This window comes from Oncorhynchus gorbuscha, linkage group LG18 (genome assembly GCF_021184085.1).
Source record: "Oncorhynchus gorbuscha isolate QuinsamMale2020 ecotype Even-year linkage group LG18, OgorEven_v1.0, whole genome shotgun sequence".
Classification (NCBI taxonomy): domain Eukaryota; kingdom Metazoa; phylum Chordata; class Actinopteri; order Salmoniformes; family Salmonidae; genus Oncorhynchus; species Oncorhynchus gorbuscha.
Window position 1 is genome coordinate 32116904 of NC_060190.1, and position 20194 is coordinate 32137097.

Here is a 20194-nt window from a genome sequence, read left to right on the forward strand (position 1 = left end):
TGTATCGGCCTAATTCTGCTCTGCATGGATTGTTTGGTGTTTTACGTTGTACACTGAGGATATTTTTGCAGAATTCTACATGCAGTCTCTCAATTTGGTGTTTGTCCCATTTTGTGAATTCTTGTTTATAAGCAGACCCTAGATCTCACAACCATAAAGAGCAATGGGTTCTAGAACTGATTGAATTATTTTTAGCCAGATCCTAATTGATATGTCAAATGTTATGTTCCTTTTAATGGCATAGAAGGCTCTTCTTGCCTCTCATTCACAGCTTTGTGGAAGTTGCCTGTGGCGCTGATGTTTAGGCTGAGGTTTGTATAGTTTTCTGTGTGCTCTAGGTCAACGGTGTCTATATGGAATTTGCATTTGTAGTCCTGGCAACTGGACCTTTTTTGAAACACCATTATTTTTGTCTTACTGAAATTTACTGTCAGGGCCCAGGTCTGGCAGAATCTATGCAATTTATATAGATGCTGCTGTATGCCCTCCTTGGTTGGGTACAGAAGCACCAGATCATCAGCAAACAGTAGACATTTGACTTCAGTTTCGAGTAGGGTGAGGCCGGGTGCTGCAAACTGTTCTAGTGCCCTCGCCAATTCGTTGATATATATGTTGAAGAGGGCGGGGCTTAAGCTGCTTCCCTGTCTCACACAATGGCCCTGTGGAAAGAAATGTGTTTTTTGCCTATTTTAACCGCATACTTGTTGTTTGTGCACATGGATTTTATAATGTTGTTTGTTTTTCCCCCAACACCACTTTCCATCAATTTGTATAGCAGACCCTCGTTTTTTTATTTCATTTTTTATTGTTTATTTCACCTTTATTTAACCAGGTAGGCAAGTTGAGAACAAGTTCTCATTTACAATTGCGACCTGGCCAAGATAAAGCAAAGCAGTTCGACACATACAACGACACAGAGTTACGCATGGAGTAAAACAAACATACAGTCAATAATACAGTAGAAACAAGTCTATATACAATGTGAGCAAATGAGGTGAGATAAGGGAGGTAAAGGCAAAAAAAAGCTGTGGTGGCAAAGTAAATACAATATAGCAAGTAAAACACTGGAATGGTTGATTTACAGTTGAAGAATGTGCAAGGTAGAGAGAGAAATAATGGGGTGCAAAGGAGCAAAATAAATACAGTAGGGGGAGAGGTTGTTGTTTAGGATAAATTATAGATGGGCTATGTACAGGTGCAGTAATCTGTGAGCTGCTCTGGCAGCTGGTGCTTAAAGCTAGTGAGGGAGATAAGTGTTTCCAGTTTCAGAGATTTTTGTAGTTCGTTCCAGTCATTGGCAGCAGAGAACTGGAAGGAGAGGCGGCCAAAGAAAGAATTGGTTTTGGGGGTGACTAGAGAGATATACCTGCTGGAGCACGTGCTACAGGTGGGTGATGCTATGGTGACCAGTGAGCTGAGATAAGGGGGGACTTTACCTAGCAGGGTCTTGTAGATGAAATGGAGCCAGTGGGTTTGGCGACGAGTATGAAGCGAGGGCCAGCCAACGAGAGCGTACAGGTCGCAATGGTGGGTAGTATATGGGGCTTTGGTGACAAAACGGATGCCACTGTGATAGACTGCATCCAATTTGTTGAGTAGGGTATTGGAGGCTATTTTGTAAATAACATCGCCGAAGTCGAGGATTGGTAGGATGGTCAGTTTTACAAGGGTATGTTTGGCAGCATGAGTGAAGGATGCTTTGTTGCGAAATAGGAAGCCAATTATAGATTTAACTTTGGATTGGAGATGTTTGATGTGGGTCTGGGAGGAGAGTTTACAGTCTAACCAGACACCTAAGTATTTGTAGTTGTCCACGTATTGTAAGTCAGAGCCGTCCAGAGTGGTGATGTTGGACAGGCGGGCAGGTGCAGGCAGCGATCGGTTGAAGCGCATGCATTTAGTTTTACTTGTATTTAAGAGCAATTGAAGGCCACGGAAGGAGAGTTGTATGGCATTGAAGCTTGCCTGGAGGGTTGTTAGTGTCCAAAGAAGGGCCAGAAGAATACAGAATGGTGTCGTCTGCGTAGAGGTGGATCAGAGACTCGCCAGCAGCAAGAGCAACATCATTGATGTAGACAGAGAAGAGAGTCGGTCCAAGAATAGAATCCTGTGGCACCCCCATAGAGACTGCCAGAGGTCCGGACAGCAGAACCTCAGATTTGACACACTGAACTCTATCAGAGAAGTAGTTGGTAAACCAGGCGATGCAATCATTTGAGAAACCAAGGCTGTCGAGTCTGCCGATGAGGATGTGGTGATTGACAGAGTCGAAAGCCTTGGCCAGATCAATGAATACGTCTGCACAGTAATGTTTATTTTCGATGGTGGTTAAGATATCGTTTAGGACCTTGGCTAAGGTGCACCCATGACCAGCTCTGAAACCAGATTGCATAGCAGAGAAGGTATGGTGAGATTCCAAATGGTCGGTAATCTGTTTTTTGACTTGGCTTTCGAAAACCTTAGAAAGGCAGGGTAGGATAGATATAGGTCTGTAGCAGTTTGGGTCAAGAGTGTCCCCCCCCTTTGAAGAGGGGGATGACCGCAGCTGCTTTCCAATCTTTGGGAATCTCAGATGACAACAAAAGAGAGGTTGAACAGGCTAGTAATAGGGGTAGCAACAATTTTGACAGATAATTTTAAAAAGAAAGGGCCCAGAATGTCTAGCCCGGCTGATTTGTAGGGGTCCAGATTTTGCAGCTCTTTCAGAAAATCAGCTGACTGGATTTGGGAGAAGGAGAAATGGGGAAGGCTTGGACGAGTTGCTGTGGGGGGTGCAGTGCTGTTGACCGGGGTAGGGGTAGCCAGGTGGAAAGCATGGCCAGCCGTAGAAAAATGTTTATTGAAATTCTCAATTATAGTGGATTTATCAGTGGTGACAGTGTTTCCTATCTTCAGTGCAGTGGGCAGCTGGGAGGAGGTGTTCTTATTCTCCATGGACTTTACAGTGTCCCAGAACTTTTTTGAGTTAGTGTTGCAGGAAGCACATTTCTGCTTGAAAAAGCTAGCCTTTGCTTTTCTAACTGCCTGTGTATAATGGTTTCTAGCTTCCCTGAAAAGCTGCATATCACGGAGGCTGTTCGATGCTAAGGCAGAACCCCATAGGATGTTTTTGTGTTGGTTAAGGCCAGTCAGGTCTGGGGAGAACCAAGGGCTATATCTGTTCCTGGTTCTAAATATCTTGAATAGGGCATGCTTATTTAAGATGGTTAGGAAGGCATTTAAAAAAATATCAACCAGGCATCCTCTACTGACGGCATGAGATCAATATCCTTCCAGGATACCCCGGCCAGGTCAATTAGAAAGGCCTGCTCGCTGAAGTGTTTCAGGGAGCGTTTGACAGTGATGAGTGGAGGTCGTTTGACCGCTGACCCATTACGGATGCAGGCAATGAGGCAGTGATCACTGAGATCTTGGTTGAAGACAGCAGAGGTGTACTTAGAGGACAAGTTGGTAAGGATGATATCTATGAGGGTGCCCGTGTTTTTACGGCTTTGGGAAGGTACCTGGTAGGTTCATTGATAATTTGTGTGAGATTGAGGACATCAAGCTTAGATTGTAGGATGGCTGGGGTGTTAAGCATGTTCCAGTTTAGGTCGCCTAGCAGCACGAGCTCTGAAGAAGGATGGGGGGAAATAAGTTCACATATGGTGTTTCATAAGGAGGTTTCTGGGGCGAAAAAATAGCTTCAAGGTATAATGTACAGACAAAGGTATGGTAGGATGTGAATACAGTGGAGGTAAACCTAGGTATGGAGTGATGATGAGAGAGATATTGTCTCTAGAAACATCATTGAACCCAGGAGATGTCATCGTATGTGTGGGTGGTGGAACTAATAGGTTGGATAAGGTATAGTGAGCAGGACTAGAAGCTCTACAGTGAAAAAAGCCAATAAACACTAACTAGAACAGCAATGGACAAGGCATATTGACATTAAGGGGAGGCATGCTTAGTTGAGTGATCAAAAGGGTCCAGTGAGTAGAGAGGTTGGTTGGGGGTCACGGCGATTTAGACAGCTAGCCGGGCCATCGGTAGCAAGCTAGCATAGGATGGAGGTCTGTTTTTAGCCACCTCGTGCGTTTCCGCCGGTAGGATTAGTGGGGTTCCGTGTAGTAGAGGGGATCAATCCAATTCGCAAAAAAAAAAAAATTAATAGATATAGTTATAGAGGCCCAAGAAAAAAAAGAAAACAATTGTCCGATAGGTCTATTCAGATAGCAGCCGATAAGACAGCTAACAGACCGCAGATGGGCATTCAGGTAACGTCACGACGGAGGAGCCAGCTGGGCATATAACGTCGGTAGTCCAGTTGTGAAGGCCCGGTGGGGCTCCTCGTTGGCAGTAAAATGGGTCTGGATAGGTGATTGTAAGCCCAGGAGTGACTGATGGAACTCTTCAGCTGGCTAGCTCCGGAATAATTGATGTTTGCCCTGGAATCGACGTAAGCCGATAGTCACACGGATAGCAGCTAGCTGCGAGATCCAGGTATAAATGTCCAGAGCATGCGGTAGAAATCCGGGGACATGGAGAGAAAAATAGGTCTGGTATGTTCCGAGCCGCGCCGTACAAAACTGCCGATAGATTTTCGAGCTAAAGGGTAGCTGATGACCATAAACCGTTAGCTGAATACTAACGATTAGCAAGTAAAGAAGCTAACTAGGTTCTGGATTAGCTTCTGGCTAGCTTCTGGATTAGCTTCTGGCTAGCTTCTGGTTAGCTTCTGGCTAGCTTCTGGATTAGCTTCTGGCTAGCTTCTGTCTAGCTTCTGGTTAGCTTCTGGCTAGCTTCTGGTTAGCTTCTATGGAGGGTTACAGATTTGAGGTAAATAATACTTTATTTTTTTTAAATATAAATTGGTGAGGCGGGTTGCAGGAGAGTGTTTTGAAGATGAGTTTATGGAAAATAAAAATAAAATATCTAAAAAGGTATGCATATATATATATATATATATATATATATATATATATATATATATATATATATATATATATATATATATATATGGGACAAGACGAGGACAAAAGACATCTGACTGCTATGCCATCTTGGTGACAAGTAAATGCCAAATTGAGTCAAATATTTATTTTAAATGAACTAAGCATGAGAAGACTTAGCCTTCGTTATTGTTTGTTTGTTTGTCAATTAGGGTGTGCAGGGTGAATATGTGGTCTGTCGTACAAAAATTTGGTAAAAGGCCCATTTGACATTTTCTCAGTACATTGTTTTCACTGAGGAAATGTAGGAGTCTGCTATTGATGATAATGCAGAGGATTTTCCCAAGGATGCTGCTGATGTATATCGCACGGTAGTTATTGGGGTCAAATTTGTTTACACTTTTGTGGATTGGGGTGATCAGTCCTTGGTTACAAATATTGGGGAAGAGGCCAGAGCTAAGCATGATGTTAGAGTTGAACCTTTCTAGGACTTCCTCGACAACATTCCACTAAAAAGGAAGCACGCGACTTTCAAAAATACTTTTGGGAAATATGTAATTTTCACACATTAACAAGTCCAATACAGCAAATGAAAGATAAACATCTTGTTAATCTACCCATCGAGTCCGATTTAAAAAATGCTTTACAGCTAAAGCACAACAAAAACACACAGCCATTTTCCAGCCAAAGATGGGAGTCACAAAAAACAGAAATATAGATAACATTCATCACTAACCTTTGATGATCTTCATCAGATGACACTCATAGGACATCATATACATGTATACATGTATGTATGTATGTTTTGTTCAATACTGGGGAAAATTTATATCCAAAAATCTCAGTTTACATTGGCGCGTTACGTGCAGTAATGTTTTGATTCCAATACTCATAATAAACATTGATAAAACATGCAAGTGTAATTAACAGAATTAAAGATAGACTAAACCTCTTCAACCACTGTGTCAGATTTAATAAAAACTACGGAAAAAACATAATCTGAGAACGGTGCTCAGAACCCAAAACAGCCAGAGGAATATCCACCATTTTGGCGTCAACAGAAGCTAGAAAAAAACACTATAAATATTCACTTACCTTTGATGATCGTCATCAGAAGGCACTCCCAGGAATCCCAGTTCAACAATAAATGACTGATTTGGTCCATAAAGCCCATCATTTAGCCACTTGTTTTTAGCGTGTTCAGCCCAGTAATCCATCTTCATGAGGCGCGAGCACTTCCTCCAGACAAAAACTCATAAAGTTCCATTTCAGTCCGTAGAAACAAGTCAAATGACGTATGCAGTCAATCTTTAGGATGTTTTTAACATAAATCATCAATAAGGTTCCAAACAGAGAATTTCGTTGTCTGAAGAAAAGCATTGTAACGAGAGCAAACTCTGTCGGGAGCGCGCGTCATGAGACCGAGGCTTTCTGCCAGACCACTCACTCAAAGAGCTATTATGAGCCCCTCCTTTATAGTAGAATGCTCAAACCAGTTTCTAAAGACGGTGATATCTAGTGGAAACCCTAGGAAGTGCATCCTCATTCATATCTCACTGGGATTTCAATAGGCACTGTTTTGAAAATCGATTTCTCACTTCCTGTTTGGATTCTTTCTCAGTTTTTTGCCTGCCATATGAGTTCTGTTATACTCACATTATTCGAAACTTCAGAGTAGAGGTCGACCGATTAATTGGGCGCCGATTTACGATTATTATTATAATTTTTTTTTATACCTTTTATTTAATTAGGCAAGTCAGTTAAGAGCACATTCTTATTTTCAATGACTGCCTAGAAACTGTGGGTTAACTGCCTTGTTCAGGGGCCAGGTGAAATTGTCATTTCTCTTGCGTTCATTGCACGCAGAGTCAGGGTATATGCAGCAGTTTGGCTGCCTGGCTCATTGCGAACTAATTTGCCACAAATTTAAAAATAAGTATGACATACATTGAAGGTTGTGCAATGTAACAAGAATATTTAGACTTGGGGATGCCACCCGTTTTCACTGAAATAATAAACGTTTTGTTTTCTAAATGATAGTTTCCGGATTTGTCCAGAGCTTGCGGTATAAATTTCGTATTTCTGTGTGTTATTATGTTATAATTAAGTCTAATTTGATAGAGCAGTCTGACTGAGCAGCAGCAGGCCCGTAATCATTCATTCAAACAGCACTTTCGTGCATTTTGCCAGCAGCTCTTTGCAAGCACAGCCCTGTTTATGACTTCAAGCCTATCTGCCGAATGGCTGGTGTAACCAATGTGAAATGGCTAGCTAGTTACTCGCTTTTAGATTTGGAGTAGTTGTTCCCCATGCGCTGCAAGGGGCTTTTGTGGAGCGATGGGTAAAGCTGCTTAGTGTGGCTGTTGTCGATGTGTTCCTGGTTCGAGCCCAGGTAGGGGCGAGTAGGGGGAAGGAAGCTATATACTGTTACACTGGCAATACTGTATTGCCTATGAGAACATCCAATAGTCAAAGGTATATGAAATACAAATGGTATAGAGAGAAATAGTCCTATAAATACTATATTAACTACAACCTAAAACCTCTTACCTTGGAATATTGAAGTCTCATGTTAAAAGGAACCACCAGCTTTCATATGTTCCCATGTTCTGAGCAAGGAACTTAAATGTTAGCTTTTTTAAATGGCACATATTTTACATGGCACACATATTTACATGGCACATATTACTTTCTTCTCCAACACTTTGCTTTTGCATTATTTAAACCAAATTGAACATGTTTCATTATTTATTTGAGGCTAAATTGATTTTATTGATGTTTTATATTAAGTTAAAATAAGTGAGTGTTAATTCAGTATTGTTGTAATTGTCATTATTACAATTTTTTATTTTTATTTTTAAATCAGACGATTAATCAGTATCGGCTTTTTTTGGTCCTCATAATCGGTCGACCTCTACTTCAGAGTGTTTTCTATCCAATACTAATAATAATATGCATATATTTGCATCTGGGACAGAGTAGGATGCAGTTCAGTCTGGGCACGCTATTCATCCAAAAGTGAAAATGCTGCCCCCTATCCCAAAAAGGTTAAGTATAGCCAATTGGAATTTGTGGTCTGTATATTTTATCACTTAATTTATCTCTCGCTCTCTATTACTATTTCTCTGTATCTCTCTCTCTTTCTCCCTGGCTCAGAAGTAGGTGACAAACAGTCACACAATCAAATTCCTCCCTTGGTCCATGATATAGCACTCATACCTCCCTTTGAGTCCACCATAGCTTATCTAGTGCAGCCGGATGATCAGTCTGGCCCCTCGGTGTGAGTATATGGGGCCCCTACAGAGAGGCAGAGGGACACTGGACACTGGACACTGATAGTGGGGGGGGGGGGGGGGGGCTAGGGAAGCAGGAGAGAGAGAGGGAAGCTGTCATGGTATGATGGCGAAATGGGGAGGCCTACGTTATCTCCAAGGAGACAGCCCAGGAAGACAGCATTACCAGAGGATTTGGGGCTGTGCTGCGGTGCGCTGAGGCAGGAAGCAGCCTGTGAAGAGGCTGAGTTACAGAGATGGATTAGAGAGCCATAATACTTCAGAGGAGATAAGCAGCCAGCCGAGAGTTAGCACTTCAAACAGTTATTTGCCAGTTTATTTATCTGTTTTTGTGTGTGTGTGTGTGTGTGTGTGTGTGTGTGTGTGTGTGTGTGTGTGTGTGTGTGTGTGTGTGTGTGTGTGTGTGTGTGTGTGTGTGTGTGTGTGTGTGTGTGTGTGTGTGTGTGTGTGTGTGTGTGTGTGTGTGTGTGTGTGTGTGTGTGTGTGTGTGTGTGTGTGTGTGTGTGTGTGTGTGTGTGTTGTGTGTGTGTGTGTGTATTGATTTGTGTGTGTGGGGAGGTTGTGTTTGTGTGTGTGTATTGATTTGTGCGTGTGTGTGGTAGGAGTTAGGTGTGTGTGGTAGGGGAGGTTGGGTGTGTATGGTGGGGGGTGGGGGAGGTTGTGTGTGTGTGTGTGTGTGCACGCTTATTTATTTCCTATAGTCTTTTTCCCCTCCAGCAGTACCGACCAAACAGTAACTACTTCAAAACAGCTGATATACAGTGGTTGCTCCACTAAAAGTAATTTGTGGTTTAGTACGGTACCCTGCGTCACCACTTCATTGCTCCAGACCAGCGCAAGGGGAAGTTAGAACACTGGTTATGCTTTTGGGTTATACTGTGTCTCTAACTGACAAAGAATGGATGACATAAACCTAAATAGAAACTGATAATTGTGCACAACTTCAGTATTACTAAAACTGTTGTTACACTAAGGTTTTTATTATTGTATTTTGTTAGGATTATTTTGCTCTTACTGTAGTACTGTAGGCGACTCCCGACCAGTTATGTTATACAGCGCCTGGGTGGTGCAATGGTTTAAGACACTGCATGCTGTGTTGCTACAGATGCTGGTTCAATCCCTCTGCCGGCCTTGACTTGGAGACCCATGAGATAACTGTAGTTTCTTGGTTTCTATCCCTCTAAAAACAGAAATAAATCGTAAATAACAAAGTGGCTTTATTTACAAATGAGTAACAATGTCTCACCACATGTTCAAGAATGGCCTTTTTCTCACTCATTTTACGCTATTTGAAAATGAAATAATCTCCAAAATGTCATTTTTTAAACAAAGCGATTTATTATTATTAATTTAGAATTATATAAAAGCCCGTTTGATATTCTCACAGATATATTATTAACCCTGTTATTAGCAGGACAATATATATTGGTCATATTGGTAATGGCTCCCGGGTGGCGCACAATGGGATTGCCTAGCAGTTCTCCAGCTGTGTCTACTGAAATAGTGGTGGGCGCGCGAGGTTCAAGGCAGGGGGCACGGGATGGGCCACAAAGCCGTGCACAGAAGACCAACCTAGCCCATGGGGAAGGGAGGAAGAGGAGGGGGGGACCTCCACACTGGCAACATTTTAAGGGGTTTGTGTGTGTGTTATACAGCGCCTGGGTGGCTGACGAGGGAAACGTTCCCGCTTTTCTGTTCTTTAGTGCCAGTCTGCCCGTTTAATCTAAAACAATGTAACTAATAATGGCATCTTTATGCTTTCGTTAATAAAATAATGATAAAAATAATCTTTCAAAATGCTGATGTTTATTTAGTTATGGATCCATAATGAATTACTGTGGGAATAAATATCACTGAATTACAGAAATATCCTCCAATTTTTGGCGGAGAGTCACATCATTTTCTCAATATACTGTAGGCCTACTGTAGGCGACTCGAGTCTCACTAGTGTTGAGTAATGTGCTGTTAAAAGTGGTGTAGGTCTTGTTTTTTTAAAGAACATAATGAAGGTAGATGCAATAGGATTTGTAGCAATAGCCTACAACTGTTTTAGCACCGTTGGTCTTGATAAATGAATGATATTTTTATTTTCACTGAACCTTTGGGTATTGGTTAGACTAGAATTAGAAAATGAGGGTGTAGAAATGTTATGCTCTTAGTGTAACCTTTATTTAACTTGGCAAGTCAGTTAAGAACAAATTCTTATTTACAAGGACAGCTTAGTCCTTCCTCCCCGTCAGGGAATTGAACCCCGGTTTTCTGTGTGGTCGCACAACACAGGGATTCTTTAGCTAAATAGCCCAGTACTGTAGTCTACTCCCAACCTTCACGTTGTACCGTCATGTTATGTTGTTTCTATTCTTGGAATAGAAACACCATAAAATTAATCAAATTAATTAAGCAAAATTTCTTAAAATCAGTCCCTTATACTATGCTCTTACAAAAAATATTTAAATTTTCTAGTACAGCCACTATTGAAGGCTATCAAATGCTTCTCAAAGATGCCCTCTGGTGTCAAACTAGCATTAATGGTGGTTCACACTTAAATAACGTGCCATAGAATTCTGCAGCATCATGCAAGCTGCAACTTTTAATGGACGATATTTGAATAATATCTGCTATATTTTCACCCCTATTTATTTTACTTAACTAGGCAAGTCAGTTAAGAACAAATTCTTATTTTCAATGACAGCCTAGGATTAGGTGGTTAACTGCCTTGTTTGGGGGCAGTATGACAGAATCCCCTTGTCAGCTCAGGGATTTGAACTTGCAACCTTTCGGTTACTAGCCCAACGCTCTAACCACTAGGCTACCCTGCTGCCCCTATGCCAAGAGGGAGTACGTCTCACTTCTTTTTCTTCTGAGATCAGAGAGTGACTGTGTGTGGATGTGTCATAAAGTGAACAGAGATGGGTTTGGAGTGTGTCTGTGTTTGTCTGCGCACGCGTGTGTGTTTTTGGAGTTGGCATTGCAGGCCCAGGTGTCCACAGCGCTGTGTTTCCTTTGAGCCGTGGGGATCGAGGTTTCATTACCATGGCTCCTGTGGGGGAGACATCTCCCCCTGGGATATGTCTTTCATTGGCTCTCTACCTGGGCCTCACTCCTGTTGTGTGCAAGTAAATGCATTCTCACTCACTCACTCTCACTCTCTCACTCACTGACTATATCATTGTATATCCTCACTCAGATATATTTTCCACCCTGGCCTTTGTGTTGCCTTGCCTTTTGATTAAAGCATTCTTTGTGGGCATGCACTGGAAAGTAACATCACAGGCACAGGCAACAAAGGCAGAGAATACATTAGCCGTGGGGAGCTATATATACAATACAATGTGGTCCCCCAAATACATATCCAATCATCACAATGGAGATAAGACTCCATGTGTCTTCCACATACGTCAAGTTGTGGCACTACTGATATAAAATGTATAAATAAAATGTTTTTAATACATTCAAAGCAATGCTAGGAAAAGATGGGCCTCGAGGTATACTATGATACCAGTGCAAAACATGCAGATACTAGAGAGATATACGAAAGATATTACGATTCCTAATGGCTTGTTGTTACACAACCTTAAATGACTCCTGCTCAGATCCTCAAGATGTTATCAGCTCTCAATAAAGGTGGAGGGAGCCGGTCCCTGAAAAAAATCATTAAATAAATTGATTTAATCAGCAGAACTCTCCGAGGGCCCACTCCTGGGTGGCGTGGCGTTCCCTTCAGTGCACTGCACATGAAAGCATTTGGGGCTATCGGTGTGGCTCTGCTGAATTCAGGGGGCTGAGAAATAGGTTTGTGCTGATAATGATGCTGGGACCTAGGAGGCTGGTAGTTTGGGCTAATGACGTTTCAGCGTGCATCTCCTCACTTTTCTCCATCACTCCCTCCCTCTCTCCTTCTCTCTTTTTTTGCAAGTTTAAGGTAAAAACAGATTTAGGTAATGGATGTCTCACAGCTACAAATTCCCATTTTCCCTTATAGTTTTTCCTCCCCATTTCCAGCTATCTTCCCTCCTGTGCCCACCAGGGCCTGATCTGATACCGTGTGATTGTCCCCCGATTTAAAAACTCCCCATGGAGTGCCAGGTGATAAAGACTAGGGGAAATTACAGGGCCCTGGTCTCGCCCTGCATGCGCCAAAGCATGCACTGATAGCCACGGCGTGGCTAGCTCACACTACAAAACTATCAACACCAGGAAATGGCAGTGAATTTAGCAGAGTGCCTACGATAAGGGCATTTGGCCTGATAGCATGCAACACCTGACTTGTTGCTTTGATAGACTACAACAGTCACACGGCCGTTTCGTCTCTCTGTCTCCCTCCCACTCTCCACATGTTTTGTTATTTCAAAGGGGAAACACTGCTTTCAAGTATTCCTCTTAGTCTATGTCCTGAGGATTTTCCTTCTTAGGAATAAAAAGCCTCCTTGAGTTCAGATGGCATCTTTTGTCATCTACATCTTCTCTTTCTTTGGCTCCCTGAGATTGTTGAAGTTGTTGTAAATCCAGGTCATGCCTCTGTGCCCTACATATTCTTGTGGCTGTTGTTACAGGACATATCACATGGAGATGCAGAGATACAGTTGGGTCCTGGAGGCACAGTAACACGGGTAATGTTTGGGGTAAAGTGAGCATGCAGAATACCATTACACCTTCCAGACTTCAGACAATGGGCCCCAATATTCTAATTTAAGCTTTTTGATCAAATTACTTTCTCTACTCATATTATTTCAACTCTCACTCACCTTATACAACTCTGATATGCCCAAAACAACCTACAAAATGAATAAAAAGGCCAGGTACAAGACCAGATACAAGAGCACTGATATCTAAATTGTTGTCTAGATTGTTGTCGCTCCCTCCCCCAAGAGGCAGCATTTGTGTCCTAATTTGCAACATTTGTTCTACAAAGTGCCTTACTTTTGACCAGAGCCTTATAAGGCAGGCCATTTGGGGTGCCATTAGGATGCCTTTTGGGATGCTTTTTAGTGTATTAATTGAACAATTTTAAAACAATCACACAAACTTGAAAAAGACATGCATGTACAGTGCATTCAGAAAGTATTCAGACCCCTTGACTTTTACCACATTTTTTTGCGTTACAGCCTTATGCTAAAATATGTTAAATCGTTTTTTCCCCCTCATCAATCTATACACAATACCCCATATTTTTTGCAAATATGCATTTAAAAAAAGTCAATACAACATCTACATAAGTATTCATACCCTTTACTCAGTACTTTCTTGAAGCACCTTTGGCAGCGATTACAGCCTCGAGTCTTCTTGGGTATGACGCTACAAGCTTGACACACCTGTACTTGGAGAGTTTCTCCCATTCTTCTCTGCAGATCCTCTCAAGCACTGTAAGGTTGGATGGGGAGTGTTGCTGCACAGCTATTTTCAGGTCTCTAAAGAGATGCTTGATCGGGTTCATCCGAAGCCAATCCTGCGTTGGCTTGACTCTGTCCTTAGGGTCATTGTCTATTGTCCGAAGGTGAACCTTCGACCCAGTCTGAAGCCCTGAGTGCTCTGGAGGAGGTTTTCATCAAGGATCTCTCTGTACTTTGCTCCATTCTTCTTTCCCTCGATCTTGACTAGTCTCCCAGTCCCTGCAGTTGAAAAACATCCCCACAGCATGATGCTGCTGCCACCAACATGCTTCACTATAGGGATGATTTCAGGTTTCCTTCAGAGGTGATGCTTGGCATTCAGGCCAAAGAATTCAATCTTCGTTCCATCAGACCAGAGAATCTTGTTTCTCATGATCTGAGAGTCCTTTAGTTGCCTTTTGGCAAACTCCAAGAGAGCTGTCGTGCGTTTTACTGAGCAGTGGCTTCCGTCTGGCCACTCTACCATAAAGGCCTCATTCGTGGAGTGCTGCAGAGATTGTTATCCTTCTGGAAGGTTCTCCCATCTGTAGCTCTGTAGTTCTGTCAGACTGACTATCGGGTTCTTGGCCACCTCCCTGACCAAGGCCCTTCTCCCCCGATTGCTCAGTTTGGCAAGGCGGCCAGCTCTAGGAAGAGTCTTGGTGGTTCCAAACTTCTACTTAAGAATGATGGAGGCCACTGTTTTCTTGGGGACCTTCAATGCTGCAGAAATATTTTGATACTCTTCCCCAGATCTGTGCCTCGACACGATCCTGTCTCGGAGCTCTACGGACAATTCCTTCAACCTCTTGGCTTGGTTTTTGCTCTGACATGCAATCTCAATTTTGGGACCTTATATAGACAGGCGTGTGCCTTTTCAAATCATGTCCAATCAATTGAATTTACCACATGTGGAATCCAATCAAGCTGTAGAAACATCTCAAGGATGATCAATGGAAACAGGATGTACCTGAGCTCAATAACAACATTTTGAAAAAGGGAGTGGGTCTGAATACTTTCTGAATGCACTGTACATGAATAAAATCATAGAGGAAAACGCACAATAAAGTCTGGGACTTATTTCCATTTTGGCAGCCAGCATCTGCTTTAGGGTCCACTGCTGGTGCTGATGATGGTGGTGGTAATGGTAGTCCCAGGCCTCCTGTGTGAATGACTCGGAGGGACGGCAGCTGTCGAGAATAGGGGCAATTATTCACTCATCGCCTTGCAGTACAAGGCCCAGAGACCGCCGTCACTGATTAGTAATCAGATGGAAGAAGGAAGCGTGTCGAACAGAGAGGGTGTGTGTTGGATAGAGATTGTTTGGGTGTGTGTGTGTGCGCGCGTGTGTGTGTGATAGAGAAGTTACTGTATGTGTGTGTGTTGGTTTCTCTGTGTGTGATGGAGTGAGTTTATGGATGTGATTTTTGTGAGTAAGATTGTGTGTGCTCTCACAGACCCAATCCCCTCTATGGGATCATTGCTCCCAGGTTGTGTCTCAGGGTGGTAGATGGTTCTTTCCTCTTTGCATGAGCGCATGAGAGAGTGAGACGGAGGGGGGGGTGAGTGATTGAGTGCTCTCAGCTTTCTTCCTGTGGAGATACATGAGGCAAGCTTCTAAATATGAATGCATTTAAAACACAGCGAGGGGGAAAAAGGGCAAAGCCAGGCTTTTGATTTGAGCTTTTGTTATGTTTCTTTATTTGTTCACTGACACTTAAAGCCTGGGTTACTTCGACTTTGGCTAAATCATACTATATCAATAGAATTTCCATGTTTCTAAGTGGGATGTTTTTTGCCTTTTACTCATGTACCTATCCGTCTACTTTTATTTCAACAGATACGTTCTCATGCACAATCAAAATAAAGCATAGCATAATATTTGCTTTGTTCCCTGTTCACTCTCCCATTCGTAATGATGGCTTACCTGGATGGCACATTATCCTCAGAAATAAGTCTCGAACGTATGTGCTTCTCTGTTGGGCCATGCCGCGGCGGTGTTCAAATATCCCCAGCCAATGAGAAGTGGCATTGAGAAGACTGCTGATAGGTTGTGCTGACACGGGTCTATGCTCGTACCAAATTATATGAAGTATTGCAAGTTTATTAATGGAACAGGGGGGAAAGCATTGCTTTAATAATCATTAATAATCATTCAACTCTCAAGAATGCAAACAGAATGCATATTGTAATATGCCTCCGACAAAGTTTGAGAGACGCTGCTCTTAAAACCAGACTTTGCTTTAGAGTGTGGACCATTATTCTTCCATAACTCACTGGCAAACATTAACAAAATGGTTGTGATCCATTACAACAGCAGATTTAAACCGCAAGATGATAGCATTATTGTTAGGACGTTTGAACGCTTTGTCACCCTACGCAAGAGGGGGGTATTAACGTTCGTTGATCATTATAATGAGGGCCCAGAGGGTCACATAGAGTCAGGGAAAAACTCCTAACCCAAGTTCTGAACCTCTATGTGGTCTTTCTTAACCTTCACTTCTACGGTGTCTACATTAGGACAGCCTTAGGCAACTCTGAGGGTGTCCTTATATGGACACTGTACATTTCAAATCAAGTATTACCTAATTCATCTTTAGTCATAGAGTAAACTCTCCCTGAGTATCACCTCAAGATAGCTGCAGCTTCTTCAGTCTCTGGCTCCAGTTTACACTCTCTCCAACCACAGAGGAGCTAAATGTGGCCTGGTAATCTGGCTTAGTTGATTACATGGGAACACACACTGAGCAACACCCTCTAATAGGGGACTGGGTCCGCCACTGCTACGCATGGCTCGGTACCTTCATGGGCGGTCTCCCATGCTTAGATGAGGATTATTACCCACTCCTCTGCTTTACTCCTCTCTCTCTCCTTCTCTGTTTCCCTCTCTGTTTATCTCTCTCTCTTTCACTGTCTTTCTCTCTCCTTTCTTTTTCCTCCCTGTCGAGAGGAAGGAAAGAGAGATACGGAACCGGTCAATGCACTGGAAGCACATGCCGTCTCCTGTGGATAGTGTCACAGGGCATCAGGGCTGCGCTGGTTGAGTGGACAGCAGGGTAGCACGCAGAAAAGGATATAGGAAAGGGTGAGGCACTTAACCTCATTGGATGTGATGCTTCCGCAGGCAATCAGTTTAGTTGGGTTACGATTTAGCTCTGGCAGAAGGGTGGGTCCCACTCAAGTCTGCTTGGTTTTAATTTAATTTTGTGAAAAAGTGTTTGATATTAACGAGTTTAAATGTTCCATGGCATTCCTTCATAACTGAACAAATAATGCTGCCAATTCATTCATCCTATCCCAAAGGTTTCCAAACTTTTCCCGCACACAATCCAGTGAACTTAACCATGTAACCACATCAGTTTGGAAATCACTGACCTAGGCCTATATTCTAATGTCCATGGTCTTCTCTCTCTGCCCCCTCAGCTCCCCCCACACCTATAGCCCCTCCGGAGCTCCTGGCGGTGGGTGCTACCTACCTGTGGCTCAAGCCCAACGCCAACTCTATCATCGGGGATGGCCCCATCATCCTGAAGGAGGTGGAATACCGCACCACTACAGGCAACTGGGCCGAGACCCACATCGTGGATGCCCCCACCTACAAGCTTTGGCATTTGGACCCCGACGTGGAGTACGAGATCAAGGTTCTGCTGACCCGGCCCGGCGAGGGGGGCACAGGACCTCCAGGACCTCCGCTCATCACCCGGACCAAGTGTGCTGGTGAGTGGAACAATGTGGTATATGTGCCTATACTGTGTATCTGTTGTTCTATTGTGTTGATGTGCTTATTTGGGCCCCCATTTGGATCCCCATTAGCTGACGCCTTAGCGACTGCTACCTTTAGTCTTCCTGGGTTCCTTTGAACTAGCGAAGAATGAAGAGCTATACTCCTAGTTCAAGGATAGTGTGTGGGCATTTACTGCTAATCTTTCAATGCTGTACATTGGGTTCATTTTTTTGACCCTTTGATGAAGGCACCTACTGTACATTCCCATTGTCTATGTGTAGGCTATTGAATCCATCAAGTGCCAGCACACAATGCGGAAAACGAGAACCAAATGGATTTCCCGTGCAACCGTCAATGAGTTCACTGTGTATCACCTGCCTCCATTAGGCCCGCCATCTTCTTTCGCCCAGTCGGCTTCAGAAGGTCACACTTCCTGATTCCCCCAGTCTCTCCGTTTGCATCCCAAATGGCATCCTATTCCCTATATAGTGCACTCTTTTTGACCAGGGACCTTAAGGGTCTAGTTAAAAGTAGTGCACTGTGTATGGCAGGGCTCTCCAAAACCGTCCTGTAGGTTTTAACTCCAACCCTAATCTAGCCTACCTGATTCTAATAATTAGCTGGTTGATAAGCTGAATGAGGTTAGTTTCAACTGGGGTTGGAGTGTAAACCAACAGGAACAGGGTTGGAGAGCCCTGATATAGGGAATAATAATAATAATATATGCCATTTAGCAGACGCTTTTATCCAAAGCGACTTACAGTCATGTGTGCATACATTCTACGTATGGGTGGTCCCGGGGGATCGAACCCACTACCCTGGCGTTACAAGCGCCATGCTCTACCAACTGAGCTACAGAAGGACCACTATAGGGTGCCATTTGGGAAGCTGCCTCACTCAATGCCAGTACTTCTCCTTATTCACTGAAGACATCACTCAGGATGAGATGATAAAACCTACACGTTACCAGAGGGTGAAAAAAACCGAGTGTCTCTCTAATTAATACTCCTTGGGAGCTCAAGCTCAAATCAAAGATAATGATAATTGAGATGTTAAAAATGTGCAGGAAGAAGAGGCTTCTCTGGGAAAGGGGGGCGGGGGGGGGTATGTGGGAGCAATTTTCCATAATAATTATTAGCCCAGTGGGTAGCATAGGGAGCATATGGAAGAAAGACACTTCATTTGATAAAGTGACAGCTAATCAGATCAACCCTGTGTGTGTGTATGAGAGAGACTGTGTGTGTGTCTTGCTGTTTCTGTGTGTACTGTATGTATCAGAGAGACTGTGTGTGTGTGCAAGTGTGTGAATTTGTGTGACTGTATTTGTGTGTGCAGCCGTGTCTGTATGTGACTTTTAATGTGTGTGTATCAAGGGTTGAAAGCGGTTCAAGGGAACAGAACCGAAAACCGGAAAATAATGAAAACATTTGAGGAACAGATCCCGAACCTGAAACTAAAGTGATCTAATCTGTTCCGGAACAGAACCATTATTTTAAAACCATGGGAACCGGTTAATAATGTTATTTTATGTTCGGGGCAACAAAGACCCTATGCAAAACCCTCACTGTCACAGAGAATGCGCCATTACCTGCTTCACCAAAGACCCATGCGGGGAAGTTTGTGCCCCCGCATTGCCAAAAGGTTAGTGGGCAGTGTTTAGGGCCTGGTCAAAGTGTTCATCTGCCTCGGGGCAACTTCTATGATGTTCCTTTAATGGCTCCGCCAATGTACATTCACCATATGGACATTACATGTTAGTCAACATGTATCACAAACCCAGTGCTCATTTGGAATGAGCCATTCTGCCTTGCTGTCCATTAGTTTGGGTAGTGTATGTGTTTAAGGGGGGTGGTTAGAAATACTGAACCGTAGTGATATCAGTTGAAAGGAAAATGACCACTGCTACATCCTGACAATGTTTATGAGGTTACTGCTTATGTGTGAGGAATGTGTCTTGAGCATAATTCTAAATGTCGAGATTAGAATAAAGGGAGGGGTGTGTGGCGAAGATGCGTTATAGGAACATCTCTCTCAATCTCTCTGTTGCGCACTGACTCCCAACAATTCGTGCACACTATTTTTTTCATTGTGTCAATGTTTGTCAATGCAGCCTGGTCTCATCGACTAGACGTAACATAGTAAAAGTACATCTGGGACACTCAAATTAGTATGATATATTACGTTTGGTTTGGTTACATAAGACAGATGGTTATTTAAGGCAAAAACTAAAGTAGGATGTGTGGGCGTATAATGTGAACATCTAGCAACCCAAGGTTACAAGTTTGAATGTCATCATGGACAACTTTAGCTAATTAGCAATGTTTCAACTACTTACAGCTTTTTAGCTACTTTGCAACTACTTAGCATGTTAGCTTACCCTTCCCCTAACCCTAACCTTAACCCTTTTCATCTAACCCTTCCCCTAAATCTAACCTGAACCCCTAGCCTAGCTAAAGTTAGCCACCTAGATGATAACATTTGTAACATAAGTTTTGCAAATACATAACATAGTGTACTTTGTGCAAATTCATAATAGATATTACAAATTGTAATTTGTAACATACCATACTAAATGGGGTGTCTCTGATTAATATACAGAATAATACGAAATGCTGTAAAACCTGGTTGGTAAATGTTTATCAATATCCCATGAAATATATATTCATCAGTGAAGTTACTGTTAGTCCCAAGATATTCTCCCATTAATTTACAGTGCATTTGGAAAGTATTCGAACCCCTTGACTTTTTCCACATTTTGTTACATTACAGCCTTATTTTAAAATGAATTAAATAGTTTTTCCCCCTCAGCAATCTACACACAATACCCCATACTGAAATTTTTGCAAATTTATTTTAAAACATTTAAAAAATGAAATA

The 20194-nt window shown here is 42.7% G+C and overlaps 1 protein-coding gene across 15 annotated transcripts in view; it reads left to right on the top strand.

Moving 5' to 3' along the window:
- Positions 1 to 20194, top strand: part of ptprt (protein tyrosine phosphatase receptor type T) — a 415083-nt gene that overhangs the window by 176007 nt on the left and 218882 nt on the right. For all 15 annotated transcript variants that reach the window (XM_046310949.1, XM_046310947.1, XM_046310956.1 and 12 more), the window contains exon 7: positions 17017 to 17310. In XM_046310949.1, the coding sequence (XP_046166905.1) occupies positions 17017 to 17310 (294 nt within the window). The remainder of the gene's footprint in view (positions 1 to 17016; positions 17311 to 20194) is intronic.